We start from the raw sequence: 18,851 nt of genomic DNA, 5'->3' as shown, positions 1-18,851 counted from the left end.
AGCTAGTTTTGTTCTCTCTTTTTTTTTTTTTTAATATATGGATTCAAAATTTACAAAATAGGCTCACTTTATTGCAACGGAAAGTAGTAGCAAACCTATCATTAATATCCCAATATTATACGTAGTTTAGAAGTCTAAGCCATTTTGACAATTTGAATCGATTTTCACTATTTTTACGTTCTGAAGTCATAAGATCTGAATGAAATGTAAAAAAACTATGATAATTTGTCTCGCTCACTTAATAAAACTCTTTAAAAACTTCATTGATTCAAAATTTTAATATATTGTAAAATATTTTGTATGTACATAGTATATAAAATATTTGAGCAACAATGTTACTTTTTAAAAAAAGTAGAAAATGAAAATGAATAAGTAATGGAGTCCATCCACAAATTTCAGGAAACAATTCTCACAGGAAGCATGAAGCAAAATGCCGCTTTTCCCTCTGGAGTTTTCAAAGCCCAATACACATCAAAACGTAACTGAAAAAAAGAAACAAATTATTGTATCAATTTCTGTGTTATCAAGTATAAACTAAAGATTTTTTTTTAATCAAGATAAGAGAAGAATTAATGAATATTAGTAAGATTAGTGAGATTAGAAGACGTGGACAATTGACTCGAACGAGTTCAAAACTTTACATTCTCTTTTTTAGACATTCTAATATACGAGTATTTGCTACATAGGTTGAAGGTAATATATGAACGTATGCGTCGTTTACACACTTGAATTTCAACTAATATTCGATACTACTAGAATGTTTATTAAAATTAAAGTGAAGATACTCATAGTTAAGATTAGTATATTATTAGCAGTGGCGTATTTAGGATTTTGTTTCGGGGTGCCTTTGCACAACACGGGGTAACAGGAGACAATTGCCCACCTGATTTTGAGAATTAAATGTATATTTTAATCGATTGTCTACTAATATACTAGGAAAAACACATGGAACTTGTATATCAGTAGAGGATCTTACCCCCACCCCCAGGAAAATCTGAAATGACGCTTCTGCAAATACACGTTGAATATTTGTAATCTCATTTCAACTTGACTGATTTCATTAAAAAAAAATAATGGAAATATTCAGTTTTATCTCCGTACATTTTTACCTGAACGAAAATATTGAGGCAAGTTGAAACTAAAATAAACTGATTGCAGTTTTAATGGCAAGAATTGCAGACTGGTGAATCTTATGTGATATGATACACACAAAAATTTAGCAGTGAATCTAACCTTTTATTCGATTCATAGAAGAGAAAGGAAGCATCCTCTTGGCAACGGCGCCGACTTTCCAGAATTTATGTAGGTGCATATCAATGGTGGAACGTGTTATATGTTTTCAGGAGAGTGTTGATATTTTAAAATTGATTTCGTTTTAGTTAAAATCTTTTATGAACACTGTCATAAAGGGCTGTGTTCGATTATATTCAAAAATATAGTTTCATTTATTATTATTATTATTATTATTGTGGGGCTTCCTTTGATTAGGTCAGAGACAGGCAAAGAAGAGGGCAAGATGTTGTTAGGTTGCCTTCTCATAGACATATTTGAAACAAAAACATTTGTTTGAGAGGTTAGAAATTTTAACTTCCATCCCAATGTTTTAATTACTTATTATTTTTTGATAATAGCAAAGTGAGAAATATTTATTTTATATTTTTCCTATTAAACTAAAAATCTTGTGGGTGCTGGAGCCCCGGAGCGCCCACGTAGTCGGCGCCCATGCCTCTTGGTCTACCTAATTTCCCGGCCTACTTACTCTCCCTCTTGACTTTCTTTAATTCAAACATTTGCCTTTCTTTATAAATAAACTATGGAAATATTCCTTTGCTATAAGAACTAAGGTGTCGTTATATTGATATTTGTACACACTGATGTGAAGTACCAGTTTCGCTTATCAGCCCCTCTTAGGTTTGGTGTTACTGACTGCGGCCAACTTGAATCACAACTAACAACAATGAAAAGTATGATAGGAGAAAAGAAAGAAAGTAACAACTAAGAGAAAAAGAGAAGAATAGAATGGACAATAAAAAGGAAAAGAAGAAGCAATTCCTACGTGGAATGAAATTTGATAAATACAGCATTATTTCTGAACAAAGTGCGTAAGAAAACGGAAAATCAATGAAATTCTTAGAAATGGTAAGAAGGATTATTGTTGTACCTGGAGTGCCAAAACTAAGAAATTTACTTCGGGAGGAGAGGGGCTTGAGCCTGATAGCTCCTCTAAACACGCCATTGATTATTAGATATTTATACACTTTTTTTTTAAAAAAAAGTAAAATTTAGATATTAACACATTTATCAATAAACGAATCTTATAGCCTATATGAATTTAAATTATATTAAAATTAATTCAGTAAATCAATCTATTAATCAATAAAGTATGCATTAAACCCTTAAGCGGAATACATAAGAATTCCAAAATGACAGTTATTAAATATACCTTTGAATTGATTTGTACACGTATTTAAAAAGAGCATGTAGTCTTCTCATATTCCAAATAGCTCAGTGTCAGAACGCTTACCTCTAGTGTATGGGGTCCCTGGTTCGATACCAGGCCAAGTAAGTTTGTGGTGGACAACATCGTGTCCGCGAGTTTTGTCAGGTACTCACGTTTCTTCTCACATTCTCATTCTACCGATTTTTCCATTATCATTCATCCCTCTTATTCTTCTGTCTCCTTAGCTTACAGAGCATAACCGTGGTACGTTAAACTGAAGGATTTCATTTATTTTTCACTTATCATTCCATATGTCGAGCAGTGTTACTATATCGTCATATTCTTACAATGCCATGGTTTTCTCTTATTTTTACCTGAAACAGTAACGCCCCGCTAAGCACTGACTCGAGTTTTAGAACACCTGATATTTTTTTTATTTTTGCAGAATATATGTTTGGGTAGATGTATAGGGTAGGAGCCCAAATGCTTGCTCTCATACCAGAATTCGAACACGTGGCAACATCTATTCCATTCTTTCGAGAGACTAACTTAATAAGTTAGCAAACTTCCAACCGTATGCAATATTTTTTTGTCCAATCATATCACCAGGAGTAGTAGTAGACCCAGTAGGTGAAATTGTTTGTATTGAGATCTGGAGATGCTTCTTCTGATACCTTTTATGCATTTGTATTACATGATTTCTGCCATTTCTTCATGCTGAAGAGCCGAATTTACAATTAGCGTTTGTTTCATGACTGCTTTACTCTTTCTTTCTTTTCTGGTGAAAAATAGAAATATATTATACACAGTCTTCCTTCTTCTTCTTCTTAATCTCTATCGTCATAATTTAACACAATCACTTATGAAGTTGTACTAAGTATTGCTTCAATAAAGCCTCGTTTGTGTAAAACTTGAATATCTTACAGTTTAAAAGTATAAAGTTTTCTATCAGCAGTCTCTGGTGATATCCCTGATCATAGAATTTGAAAGAAGTCCCTGGAAATCAGTAAGCCAAGCAGCATGAGAGGTTGGTTTGAAAGAGTGTGTGGTTTAACAAAACTTTCAGGATAACTATGCCTCATTGCTTAAAAAAGACAGATTTTATATCAAATCAAATCAAAGGATCGATGTAAAGAAAATAGTCACTTTGCTAGACTGCATAGTTGACTACGAAAGCTTTGATCATGAACAATATCCACCAATAAGTGTATCTTCTACATATTGGTGTAATGTTTAGTTTTGGGTGAAAATAGGAATGCAATTGTGAAATACGTGCATGATATGTCACAAATGAATTGCATGGTGTGGTATACTGAACAACAGGATTGTTGAACCGGTCTTCATCGTGGACGAAACCATCATCTGTGTGGAGCACCTAATTCTCCATGTTTTCATGCCTCAGATATTAGGCACTCAGCCGAACATAATTTTTTCCAACACGATTGTGTTTACACTAATCTTGAAGTCCAGATACTCTTGAACAACATATTCCTCAAGCGGTGCATTAGCTGTATGTCAAACTTTTTATTCTGCGGATATGTGAAAGATCTTAGTATTCTCTACAAATGTTGCTACCAGTGTCAGCCAGACTTTTTATCTTGGGCATATGTGAAAGACTTCAGTATTTTCTATAAATGTTGCCACCAGTGTCAAACTTTTTATTGTGAGGATATGTGAAAGACCTCAGCATTCTTTACAAATGTTGTCACCAGAGTCAGTCAGACTTTTTATTATGAGGATATAGATATACCTCAGTGTTCTATACAAAATTGCCACAATATAGAGCTTGAGGCAACACTTAAAAGATGCCATACAATCTGTTTGATTGGATATGCTTTAGAATATACGAGATGAAATTGAATAGAGTATGATCTCCATGTATGTAGAGGTATTTGTATAAGATAGAAATATGTACAGTACTGTGTTATTTCCACTTGTAATAATGTGTGAGTAAATTTTCCTTCACACAAAATGTATATAAAATGTTGAAGTCTTATTAGGATGTATTCTATGTGTATGATTGCCTTTTGTAAAATAAATTCAACTCGTGCCACATTTTGCTTCAGAAATAAATTACCATTCCAGAAATGAAAACTTTATCATCTTTTGTAACTTTGATTGCAAAATGAATTCTACTGTTCGCAGTACCCTAATAGTTAGAAACCTGTTTAATTGTTAAGTTACAACCGTGATAATCACATACTGAACCACAAGGTGCTGAGAAAACTAATAAATAAAAACGTACCCTTACCTGTAGAACAAATACGATAAAATGATCAATAGTCATTTACTGGGGTACGTTATGGTCGTACTTACCTGAGGATAAAACCTGAGAACAGGAAAAGATCTCTCATATACATATTCTTCCCCTTTCTTCAAAGGAAATGTTACATTCTTTCCATCTTTTGTATATACATCACTTTTGGCATTTGTTTTATGAAATCCAGGAAAGGGGAATGGTACACGAAGGATATATCCATACACATGAGCAATCAAATCATTTATATCTTCAGCTGGAATAATAATAATAAGAATAAATGAATGAATTTAACTATTTTATGGATGGAAGTTGAAAAATTTCAAAACTATTATAAAATTTTACTATTATATCATATTGCTTTATCTATTTAACACACATTTTCCTAAGTTGCTTGCAAAATTGCAAACATAATCATAAGTTTGTGCTTACTATGTATAGTAATCTAAGGTAAATTAGATGAAAACAGGCACAACTTGAAATATCTATTCTGCTCAAACTTTTACTGATTTCAACAGACAAGACGTGAAAAAAATACAATTTTGTGATGAAAATAAGAAGTTTAATAAATTTAAAGAAAACTCTTTTAGAAAAATAAAATTAGAGAACTCTACTCCTGCTAAAATGTTGCATTATTCGATCAAAGGATGGTATATCTGTAAAGATAATGTACAGTTTAGAATATCGTTTAATGTCCGGTTCGGCAGTTCTGTTAGGCTCTTCTGCAAGAATTTACATTAAAGATGTGGATACTATTATTAGTATTTTTGAAAATATTGAAATATAAGAAAATTGATAGCATATAAAACCATCCCAGGTGTAAATCACTTATCGAAGGACTTGAGGTATTACCATTTTGAGGCTAAGTGGTATCGATGTACTTTCCGTGAATGTGATCCTATTTTCGATACCTGGTGGATGCATTTACCTCGAGTATGATCCAAGAAATGATTCGAATACCATTCTTAGTTTTCTTACGAGACGAGACTTGAGGCTGTGTCCTCTCGTAAAGGGTGTCGCAAAAGTGATGTCTCGTCTTGAAAAGTGGATAAGCCTCTGTTCTCATTGAAAAAAAAAAACCTATCTCAGCTCGTCTCGTGGACAATCCTAACAAATCTAAACAATAGACACCGTCTCTTGTAACGTCGGTACTTAAAAGAAACGTTAAGTTCCAATTATTCCAACCTAGATCAATAGTAAAAAATAACGAATGAATTATGTTATTATCAGTAACCAGAAAAGAGCCAAACTTATATTTATGAATGAACAACTAATACTGGGAGTTTAAGCTGTCAATGCTACCAGGTATACAATCATCTCATACACCAAGTATGTTACATTTTAACATCACCATTATTTTTGAGGCTTTATCTAAAGCTTTGAAGCTTGAAGGCAAACAGATACCAAACAAGAGCAATAAATTAGGCATTTTTCACACTCTTATACCCCAAGTACGTAAACCATATTGCTTCTCATACCCAAAATATGTGAGGTTTTAACCTTACCAGTCTTTTCTAAGGTGTAACCAAAAAGTCTTGCATCCCTTTAAACAACAACAATATTCTAGGTTTTATATACCGTTCCTTCTCATACCCAAAGTATGTAAGTTTTTAAGCTAGCTATATTTGTTAAATTTAAAGTTTAACCTAAAAAAAAACTTAAAAAAAAACTATAGTCTCAGTAATATGTATTTCTATCTATGGAATGTAGGATATGAGTAACCATAATTAAAGTCACTGTTATCCTCCCTCAAGATTTTAAGGGATTGGCCTCATTAACAAACCCGGCCTAGATAATCACGGCTATCTCGGCTTTAGTTGTCTATTGCAGCAAACTTTCACATTGGTTGGAGTTGTAGTGTGGAATAACGATATACGTATGTACTTATTTACATTATAATCTTATATAGGCCACTAGGGTGATTCAATCTTATAAGGCTCATTGGCATGATCCTAATAATATTACAATCTTATAAAGCCCATTAGTGTGATCCTAATAAAAATAGTGTAAGTTATACAAGACACGCTTAAACCTCAAATATTAAAGAACTTTGGTTTAAGTTGTGTATGCTGATATAGAAACTTAGTTTAGTTCTTAAATATTTTACGGCAGGTTGAAAAATGATTTAAATAAATATAAAAGCATTCTTTGATACAATGTTTAAAAGAATATGTAAGTGTGATAATTATAGATCTATTAGATTATATATTATGATTTGTTATATGCTTACTATGGACGTGAAGTAGTAATTATTAACCTCAACTGTTCCAAAGATGGTGGGTTCCTTGAACTCACAGCCAATTTTATTGCAAACAGTGCTTTCCTGGCATGTAATTAAAAAAAGTTACATTGTCGTCGGACATAATGACAAGAACTCCATTCTAGTGTGTTTATTTCTAAACTGTTTTTGGTGTACTTTATTGAAGCCTGCAAGTTGCAGAGTATCTACGAAGCTTACTCCTGGATGTCATGTATTTTTTTTATCTGAGTAATTACTAGAGTCCGGATTTTTATGTAATATCAACCCTCTAAATATGTACATAAATATGTAACAAAAATTGCTTAAAAATGTAAGAAATATGTAATATTATATAAGAATATGTAATATTACATATGTTACATATTTATGAAAACGTAATATTAACACGCGTATGAGTATGCAATATTTAAACGAATTATGAAAATAAAAAGTAAAAATCTACTAACCTTTATCCTGCTTAATACAAGTCTCACAATGAAGTGAAATGCTTAAACAGCTGAGACGGCCATACGTCACTGACGTGACTGATTGCAGAATAATACAAATCAGACGCGAATGAAGAAAAATGTGAATAAGTAAGAGAGAAACAGGAGTGCTCCGAGAAAAGCAATGCATACGGCATTTGTACGTCAGAAATCTCATGTGGTGTGGTGTGGTCCTGTTTCAAATCTAGAACCTTTTACACTAAATGCGCATCAGTCAGCATGGCCCAATCTTGAAATGAATTATACGCAATATACAAATTTAAATACTGAAAGCAACTTCAGACGAAATGTATTGTTTTATAGATATTTATTTCATGCAGGGAAAAGCAGTCCTATATCTTTTAGACAATACCAGCTGAACTAAGATTGAAGAACATTTCCACTAATAAACATTTTTAATTTGAAATAAAGTACTTACAAAAGATGTGCCAGCAGTTCAACTGTGTGTTGTTGCACAATGTGTTACAAGGTACATTTCCAAATGATCAGAAGTAAAATTTTGTGGACGATCGGATAAAATATTCTTGTATGCAGAGAATGATCTCTCCACATCACATGAGCTAACAGGAGCGTATTTCAACAGAGGGATGTAGTTGGGGAAAATATCTTCAGGGGGGTTCTTGTTTCACCACTAAGAATCTCACACACTGCCAATAGGCTGTCGTAACCCGGGTTTCTTTCCAGCACTGCATTTAGTTTCTTTCGAACTTTTTCTCCTACATCTCCACACACACCTTGCAGCAGTCTCTTTGCATCCTCTATGATTTCCATGGATTCCAGAAGAGACCGCCCAACAGTCTCTAGCTTTTTAATGCTTGTAGGTAGCCAACCAAAGTTGCTGTCTATGTATGCGATATCACACGCTACTTTTGAGTCACTAAACAGTTTCTGAGCAATGCCAACTGACACAGCAGACTCCGATGGAAATGAATGAATAACAGGCTTAATTTTTTGAAAATGTTTATTGTAGAAATGTACTGCCTGTATCCAAGTGCCCCATCGCGTTAGCACAGACTCCGGAGGAAGTGGCACGTCTGGCAGTTGATCTCTGTAAACTTGAACACGTTGTGGCGCCTTAATAAACATTTTTTTCGTGAAAGAAACTAGTTGATTTACTTCGCAAAAGTTGTCTCTCACCTCTTCAGCAACACACTGAAGAGCATGGGCCATACAGGTGAAATGAATTAAGTGAGGGTAAAAAACTGTAAGTGCTCTAGCCACTTTTAACATGTACGCTGCACTGTTTATAGAGATTAAGGACTTTTTCTTCCTGAACTCCTCCCGGCCACAACACTTTAAGACCATCGTTTACAAAGCGAGCAATCGTGGAATGATTCTTGCGTTTCAGCAATTTACTCGCAATAAGATAGGATTTAGATGGAGCATCTTCACTTAACTTTCCAATCACTAAATTTGCCACCTAACGTCCCAAAACGTCTGTTGTTTCGTCCACAGAAATCCAAATATATGAACTACCTATTTCTGCCCTAATGGTATTTATAGCTTCCCTATAACAAACTTCGAGATAAAGTGGATTCGTCAGAAATTTGACGCCCGCAGTACTTCTCCAGAAAAGCATGGTATTTTGGTACTTGAAGTTTGTTCCAAGGATTGTTTGCTGCTATCATTGCGTGGCACAAGTCTTTAGAACACTCACTCACTGAAGTATCTTGATCTTTTTGCAGTTCGCAAATTTTTATTTCTTGCACGAGGTGCACTTCGTATATGTTGTTCTAACTGAGATTTCATTGAACATCCTGGGGCCGCGGTGGCTCAGTGGTAGAGCGTTCACCTCTGGTGCTAGGGGTCCCGGGTTCGATCCCAGCCCCCGCCAAGTGAACTTTGTGGTGGACAAACACCGTGTGCGTGGGTTTTCTCGGGGTTCTCCCGTTTCCTCCCACTTTCTTCATTCCACCATTTCATTCATTACTCATCATCACCGTCTCCTTTAGCCTAACCGGCATAACCGTGGGACGTAAAACTCAAAGATTTCATTTCATTTTTCATTGAACATCCAATTTTTGTATCACACACTTGGCACAACACCACTTTACCGCCCGTAGTAAAGGCGTCATCGATAGTTACCCACGACCGCAATTTCGCAGATAAAGTTGAGGTAACCGGAGCCATTTATAACTTCGACGGTCAATACAGAACACGTGCGTTTTGCAACTGCAATACTAGATTACTGTCCTCCTGTCATTCAGTTGAACAAGCGAAGTTCTTTGGAAACTTAGGTTACCTGCTATGATATTGCTTTTGTCGCCAGCTTCTTGGAACGAACTCTTGCAGTAAATTCCTGGAGGCACACTAGCGTACAGTTTTTAACTTCAATTGCAGGATTTGCTTTCATCTTTTTCCCCGTCCGACCTCCGACAACAATCAAATAGGCTTCATTTTAGGAATTTCCTGGCCAGTCACCTTTCACGCACGTGATCTGTCTTCCTCCAGAGTTGAGAATAAAGGGCGCTGGGAATGTACCCCGGAGGGAGGATTTTTACTTGTTTCTTCTTATATTTCTTTTGTTATCGGCGAGAATTCTGCGAAACATGGCTTGACAAATAAAAAAAGAGAGATATCTATATTTCTCTTTCGGTAAATAAACGAAGATAGTCATGACAAAACTGAATCTAGATGCAAGCCTTGCACAGTTGGAGAGTTTATTTTTTTAAATTTTGAATTAAAATTTCAGTAAACGCAAAATTTTAAGACAGTTTTATGTAAAACATATGTAGAAACTATAGAAATATGTAATATTGGTCAAAATATGTAAAAATATGGAATATTAAACTTGAGTTGAAGCACCATACAGGTGTGAATCACAAACATTTAAGGATTTGACGAACATACATATGAAGGAAAAAATATGTAATTACATACAAATCCGGACATTAGTAATTAAATAAGCTGCAAACAATGCATAAGCAAAAAGAAAAAGTATAAGAATTGAATAAATGAAAACGGAATGTTGTGATTGCAACAAACATGTGTACAGTATACAGAGTATTTAAAAAGTAACACGTCAAAACTGGACTTAATTCACTTGGTTTGTGATGCGTGTAAATTCTGTAAACTCATCCCTTGGAGTGAAATGACTAGTCTAGCTCGTCATGGTCTCCCGGTGCCAAATCGCACAATGACGAGCTACACTCGTTTTAAAATTTAAACTATTGTAGCATCACGTAGGGTTACTATATTAATGTTTTGAAAGCTATATATATATATATATATATATATATATATATATATATATATATATATATATAATTTCCATTGAAAAAAAAATGCAAAGAAAAATAAATGTTAGATAGGGGCAGGAAATTCAGAAAATAAATCGTAGTGGAAGGGGTGTAATTCTGTTGTTTTATCAGTACTGGAATATTTGTTTTAGCTCATTTTCTTTAAAGCTTCCCGAATCAATATTCTAGCAACTTAAATATTATTTATTTCATATAACCAATAAAACCACTTAAAATTCCAACTTAAATATGATATTTTCTTTTATGGACACTTTGCTTCCATACTATAGTACATTGTTGGAAACGTTTTGGTACCATAAAGATTAATAAAATAAGATTAATTTGAACAAGAAATAAACTTACTTGGCTTGAAAGTGAATTTTCCGGTAACGTTAGTGTTCTTCTTTAATCTGCAGGGATGCTTAGTACAACCTGAGATTTCTACAGTTTCTCGTTCTCCGATCAGCTTCTCTGAAATAAGCAAAAGACGACTGGTAATTTACAATAGTTGTTTAACATGTAAACAGTTTATTGTTTAACAAAATACACTATACATAATTTAATAATAAATCTGGAAAATAGCTAATAATGTACTCTTTTTTATTTTATAATCATGATAGCAGTGTAGATGCACTTTAAGGCTCCTCTAAAAACGAAGAAAGTAAAATTATGTTAACCGAAACATGAGTTTTAGAAAGGTAATGAGAAACACAAGGTCTCAGAGACCCATTAGTCAATTTTATATTATATTTACTTTCAAATGTATTTAAAGTCTTTTATAATAAAAAGGGCCAAATAAATTTAAACTTTCACGAGCAACCAGGGTTGTCACCACTGCGTTTTAAAATTTACCACTGGGTTTCAGAGACCCATATTTCTGTTAAAGTGTTAAATAAAATAGAAGTTTCTTTTTACCTATACGAGCTAATACAAAACGAATAATTTATAATTGCAGTGAGAGTCTCGCTGAAGAAATATATATAAAAAGAATTTTAGGAATGATCCTAAAAATTTGTCTAAAGAGTGCGAGTTTGGCCAAGAGTATTAGGAATGATCCAAAAATGCATCAAAAGATTGCGATTTTGGCCTATAATCAGGAGCCACAAATGATTTGATCGGCCTCTAAATCAAGTTTCCGAATTTTTTAAGGAATAAGCAAACTCTGTTTAGTGATAGTATGGAGTTCACTACATATATGTAGTTCACCAGATATAAGACATACAATTTTTTTTATTGAATAAAATATATTGGAATTTTGAAATATATTGAATATATAAATATACTCAATACATATAATAATATAAATATATTGAATTATATTGCCTGAATCATAGCACTACATCCACCAGGCATCAGCCGTTTGATCAATGCAAAGCCTTCAGATCTTTGTTTGCAGATCGTCAATCAAGGAACAGGAGGACTTTCTTTCTATCACTTGGAATGCTTTTCCATATGACGTTCGAACAGTCTTAAGGATGGTCTAAAGACACAAAAAGTTTGTTTCTGTGATAAGAGATGGCGTTGCTATCACCCTATCTTTTCAATGTTAATTAATATTCACAAAAATGACTAATAACTTTTACAAATACTGAACTATGTTCTTCACTGTCAGTCTGTTTGAAGATAATGACTATACGCAGCAATTGTTCCGTGCAGATTTTCGAATTGTTGACTCGTTCATTGTTGAGTTCAACTAATTGTTGCAGAGGAATTCAATGCCTCTCCCCTTACCATTTGTTCTAGGACTCTGGAATTTTGGTATTTAGTACAGCATGATGTAGTCTATAGGTTCCAAGGTGACAATTTTTCGAAATTTTGTTCTTTCCATTGTTGCAAGCTTGTAATTGTTGCAGAGAAATCCTATACTTCTCCCGTTATCATTTGTTCTAGGGCACTGAAATTCTGGTATTTAGTATAGCGTGATCTAATGTATGAATCACAAGTTGAAATTTTTTCGTAATTTTGTTCTTTCCATTGTTGTAAGCTTTTAATTGTTGGAGAGTAATCCAATGCTTCTCTCGTTACTGCTTGTTCTAAGACTTTGAAATTCTAGCATTTAGCAAAGAATGTAGTAATGTATGAATATGAAGGCGAAAATTTTATTATTTATTTTCGTTCCCATTGTTGTAATCTTTTAATTGTTGTGGAGAAATCTGATCCCTTTCCCGTTATCGTTTGCACAAGGACGATGAAATTCTGTCACTGAGTACAAAATGAAGTAATATATGAAACTCAAGGCGAAAAGTTTACAGCATTTTGTTCTTTCCATTGTTGTAAGCTTTTGATTGTTGAAGGAATCCAATGCTTTTCCCGTTATCATTTATTCTAAGATTCTGAAATTTCGGCATTTGGTATACCATAATGTAGTGTATGATTCATAACGTAATCATTTTTCGATATTTTGTTCTTTCCATTGTTGTAAGCTTTTAATTGTTGTAGAGGAATTAGATACCTCTCGCGTCATCGCTTGTTCTAGGTCTCTGAAATTCTGTCATTTAGTACAGGACCAAGTGATCTATGAATTTTTATATGAAAAATTTTACTACAATTTATTCTTTCCATTGTTGTAAGTTTGTAAACCAACCATTGTTGTGAACCAACTTAATTTATGCAAAATGTTTTGGTTATTCTGGGTATTCATAATAATGGACATGTTCAGTTTAACCGAACCCACAGTTTTCCCCCGCGTTCTTTCACATCTGTTTTCTTTCCAAGTGTCCAATTTCGTTTCTCCCTCCAATTCGTGTCCTTGAGGGGAGGGACAACATCCTTCTGAAGACACTGGACACGACCGTCTTGTGAGTTTTTCTCTAAACACCAAACACACACAAACACACACACAATATAACTATACATTCAAACGCACCTTTCTGTTACACATTATATGTGGAAACAAATACCAATCACTCAAAGGTTTCTCAAGAACATTTATGAACAATTTAGAATAATTATGTAACTGAAACTGCGATTAGAAAATTTTGGTTTCAAATTTGATAAATACAATCAATACGGTTTTCAAGCGAGCAAATGCAGCTACATGCTATGACAACTCACCGCGTGTTGTTGAGGGGAAACAATATTGTTTCAATGTCTTATTACTGCATCCATAAAACTCATGTAAATGGACTGGATTAGATTGGATAAACCGCTCACCTCTGATAGCAAAAAACCTTCGGGTTATTTTGTCTTTACACCGCTATACTGATCTTATGAAATTATGTAAAAATATTTAACTAAATAAATAAATAAAATTAAACCAAGGATTGTTTACACTTGCTTGTTATCTTTAATTAAAAAAAGTTATTAATTATATTTCTGAAATTTCCTCAAACACGATTATTTGTATTCAAAAGCATCATCAGTTAATTTATTAATCTTCCCAAGATTACTCGCAATTGACAATGAATGAAATGCATTTATTTCTCGAAGTGTACTTAGCCTCATCAACTTTTTTTTAATAGTCTCTTTTTATCGTAGTCCCTTTGTGCGCTGTATGTGCTCCTTTGAGGACACATGTCAAATTTGTGCATTTACTATCAAAAGACAAACTAAAATAAATGTTTTACTCTTCTCCACTTTTGAATTTCCAAACCCTTTCTTTGTTCGAGTATTGTTCGTATAAGAATCTGTTCATTTTCCCAACTATATAGACGCTTAGAGACTGAGATCTTAAGATTTTAATAAGATAAGTAATCACTTCCAATTTCAATCAATCTTTGTCGCTTGGAGGACGATACGATGGGTCACTGGTAGAGCGCTCACCTCTAGTGTCAGGCATCCCTGGTTTGATCACGCCAACGCAAATTTGTGGTGAAAAACATTGTAGCCGCAGTTTTCTCGGGCTGTTCCATTTCCAAAAACATTCTCATTCCGCCAATTCTATCATGATCATTCACTTCCATTACAGTCACCTGGAAAGTAAAAATTATCCAGAAAGCAACCAAAAGTGTTGTTGAATTAAAGCATTACTGAGAAATCGGACTATTCGATTATGCATATAACAGTGATGGAATGGGACATGGGCCACTTGGGTCTCGACTTTTGTCTGAGTCATCCGGGTCTGGGTTCGCTTCTCAGACTCGGTCTGATTCGGTGACTGAACGAACCCGGACACCAAATCATATCCGGAAACTCAGATACACCTGGTGACTGAGAAGCAACCGAAATAGCTCTGCAGAATTACTGCAAAAATTTTATTTATACTTCATTAATGATGTTCACTGCTTGAGCTAGAACATTAATTTGCCCGATTCTTGATGTGACATTTCTTAATCAAGATACCATGTTTTGAATATTTCAAATATAATTTCATGTTTATTCGTCTTCAAGCATGTGGTTTTTGATTATAGCCTATAACAAAAAAGAATTAACAAAAACTGATTAACCTCAGCGGTATTTTTTATGTTCTAAACAAGAAGTTTTACAGGTCGATTAAACATTAACGATCTCTCATAAGACAAACATGTGACTTATATTTTCTTTGCGATTTTGAATGTTGGTACCCTTATAAGCGTTGTAGTTATCTTTCAGTGTAACACTTGACACAAGGAAGCAAGCAAGCGAAAAATAAAATTATATTTAGTGAAAAGGCGATGAGAGAGGAGAGAATCAGGTTTGTTAGAACTGCATTAGTAGCCTCGGGTCACTCCGGATGATTGGTCATGGTTTCTCAGTCATGGATCTTTCTGGGTCTGATTGCAGTATATCTTCCGAGTCATGTTACACGAAATGCGTGACCTATTCCATCAGTGGTAGACTATCTATATGGCAACATCAAACATGTTATAAGAAAAACGAAAAACAGAAATATGGAAAGATATTGAAATACCAAAAAAAAAAAAAAAAAAAACATTGAATATTGAAAATATCAAATACCGAAAACATCGATTCGTAAATATTTCGGTATTGATGTTTAGATATTCGAAAATATCTTATGGATGGATCAATATATCGAAATATCGCACAGCACTAGCTAGGATGCAGATAAGCATGTAGCCACACGTCTCATATAGACTCGTTCTCGCATTCTCCAAACAAACGATGTTTAAATACACTGTCTAGTATCAAACTCGTTATTTGGCTTGGTCTTCAAAGTAGAATTTCTACCACAGAATTATTGAGGTTTCTGAACCCGCGATAATCAAATTTGTGTGCTGTCAATAATTACCTTTGTTATTAAATATAGAAAACAAGTGACGTTCTCTACCTGATCTTTGCTTTTTCATCATATACAACTCAAGCTCGCATTATCATATTACGGCTCGTATTGGCCGTAATATAAGCCGAACATTTTGTTACCATTTCAATTCTGAAAAATTAGAGTGCGTTATATGTTCCCGACCTTACTAAAATTATGACACTTCTTCATATCATATGCTGCTTCAAGTAAGTTGATTCATCATTTTGGAATAACGATTATACAACAGCATTGTAGAAACTAGCCATATTATACAGCAGCGTTTTCCCAAACGGTGTGCCGCGGCACACCGCGAATGGGCTGCTGGTGTGCCGCGAGGAAATGAAAACAAAATTATCTATATATATAAAAGAGAACGTACAAATCCTTTGTTCCCTCATCACGCTAATACGGCTGAACCAATTTCTTTCATTTTTGGGGGGTTATTAGGATTTGGACCCTAGATGGTTTTTATCATATCACTTTAATTTTTAATTACCAGTGTCTTGAGATAATTGACCATTCAAGTGTCCATAAAGTACAAATCCTTTGTTAGTTCATCATAGGTAAAAATAAACGTATTTATATGCAACCCGCATGACCGTGTCACTCGGCGGGTTAACATAAATGACAGGCGATATAATGTTAACATTAATGCAATCTACTATGGTTTTTTTTATCTAAGTAACAAAGTTTATTGCGTTCCGGGGTGACCGCAGCGAAGCGGGGCGGGTTAACATAAATGAGAGGCGATATAATGTTAACATTTACTGCAATCTACTATGGTTTTTATCATATCACTTGAAATCGAAAAAGTAAAAATTATCTAAGTAACAAAGTTTATTGCGTTCCGGGGTGACCGCAGCGAAGCGGGGTGAACGCTGCTAGTTAATTATATAGAAACCTAATTGCAAGACAGGAAATATGTGTATTGAAATTTCACATTACTATGAACCTCTACAATGAAAAAATACTGTAATTGTAATATATTATTTTACATACATTATTACTACATAGATTGTATTTCGAAAACAGAATTTTATTAATATTTAAAATTGTGACGTATATTAACCATGTTAATAAATTATAAGTTTCACACTCTGTTCATTTTTAATGTTGAAAAAAGTGTTAATTATCACTGTTATGACCATTATTGTTTCTTTATTGTTACAGATTATTTCGTAACTTGAAATTTTAAAATCTCTATATATCCTTTCGACAAAGCAAACACTCATACAAATTACCGCAATTCTGTTTTAAAAGTACAAGAGATTTGTTTGTTCGTTCGTAATTTAGTGATCTTCCTTGTGACAGGTTGGATACATTCTTCGAAAAAGAAAGTGTATTTTTTAAAAGACTGAGTTCTATATTTCATTGGAATTGTTTTCTATTTTTAATTTGAATGAAAAGTAAGTATAATGATTTACGATGGAGGAAAACCAGTGATTGAGCTTTATTCTTTGTGAGAAGGAGGTCAGTAATCAAAGAAAACAAATACGACGGTATTTTCTATTTACAAATAATAATAATAATAATAATAATAATAATAATAATAATAATAATAATAATAATAATAATAATAATAATAATAATAATAATAATATACCTATGAGTGTGCCGTGAGAATTCAAGTTAGACCCGTAGTGTGCCGCAAGTTGAAAAAGGTTGGAAAACGCTGTTATACAGCATTGTCGAAACTAACTTTCGGTAGTTAACAGAAGTAGTTTGGCAACGGTTGATGACTGGCAAAAATCTATAGGCAGTGCAAATTTTAGGGATGCGCACGAGACGAGTCGAGACAGGATTTTCCTGACAAAATTCGAGTCGAGACACGGCTCTTCCAATAGACAAATATACATTTTTCAAGTCGAGACATCACTTTTACAGCACATTTTCGAGACGAAAAAGCCAGAAATCTTGTCTCGTGCGCATCCCTAGCAAATTTTATAACACATTAAAATATGTTAAAGCACTCAAAACAATTAGAAATACGTCAGATGCACATGTGTGAAATTGTCCCCTAATAAATTTCGATTCAAAGCCAAAATCAATCATTTGTATTCTATTTGTGATTGATTCTTTTGAAGAAATAATTTATTTCACCAACAAAAACAAAATATTTAAAAAATAAAGCTCATACTTCACCATATCCTCAATTTTCAAAATTTGATTCAAAACTAGGAACGCGCACAAGACAAGTCGAAATTTAAGGCTGTCTGTACTCCTATGAAGAAAATGCCGTTTCGACTCGGCGAATTTAAAATCTAAAGCCATCGTTTGTTTGAAAAATATAAAAATAAATTTTTACATAATACATATGTATATAGATACTTTATACAGACACACACACATTATATATATATATATAAAGATATGCTTGGGCCTTGAATCGAAATTTTGAAAACAAGTGAATATCGTTTCACAGTGTGGAACTAAGACTTCCAAACTATGTGAATTGAATACTCAAACATGAAGTAGTGCATCTGTAAGTACTTGTTGCAATAGAGTAATAAGATCAAAGATAAAACCTGTTACTCGGACGCTGAATTCATATCAAAAAGTCATTAGTCGCTGTCACTTATCGTTTTTATTCTATGTCGATAAAGGTTGAAACTAAAAATAGTTTGTTTCAACCACTTTCGGATTGAATAGAAGCCTAAGGAAAAAAATCAAACCTATTTTTGGCACACTGAATCAATTGCTAAAAACCACATCTTGATAGCATTTACAGTTTTCGCTTTACGGAAATCAGTACTGAAACCGGAAGTAATAGTATATTTTAGTCAATTTCGACTTCGGTAGAGTTTGTGGATAGTCATAACATGTCGTCTTGAGACGCTCAATCGTTTGCAAAAAAAAAAAAAAAAAAAACCCTTTTGGCTATCTATTACCGACATAAGTTAATGGTCATAAACAATGAAACCGGAAATAATAGTAAATTTGAACCACTTCTTGTTTTGGTAGTGTTGTGGATAGTCGTATTATGTTGTCTTG

General features: G+C 33.6%; 1 protein-coding gene across 1 annotated transcript in view; it reads right to left on the bottom strand.

Annotated features, from left to right (window-relative positions):
• Window positions 1–4,723: 4,723 nt before the first annotated feature.
• LOC145665142 (ecdysteroid-regulated 16 kDa protein-like) overlaps window positions 4,724–18,851 on the bottom strand; it is a 53,160-nt gene continuing 39,032 nt past the window's right edge. Inside the window, exons 2-3 of the mRNA XM_081732422.1 lie at window positions 11,045–11,152; window positions 4,724–4,953 (exon numbers count right to left, since the gene is read on the bottom strand). Coding sequence (XP_081588548.1) covers window positions 4,724–4,953; window positions 11,045–11,152 — 338 coding nt within the window. The remainder of the gene's footprint in view (window positions 4,954–11,044; window positions 11,153–18,851) is intronic.

Source organism: Thermobia domestica, chromosome 11 (genome assembly GCF_964235325.1).
Source record: "Thermobia domestica chromosome 11, izTheDome1.hap1.1, whole genome shotgun sequence".
Lineage (NCBI taxonomy): Eukaryota > Metazoa > Arthropoda > Insecta > Zygentoma > Lepismatidae > Thermobia > Thermobia domestica.
This window is presented reverse-complemented; position numbering and strand designations above follow the sequence as displayed.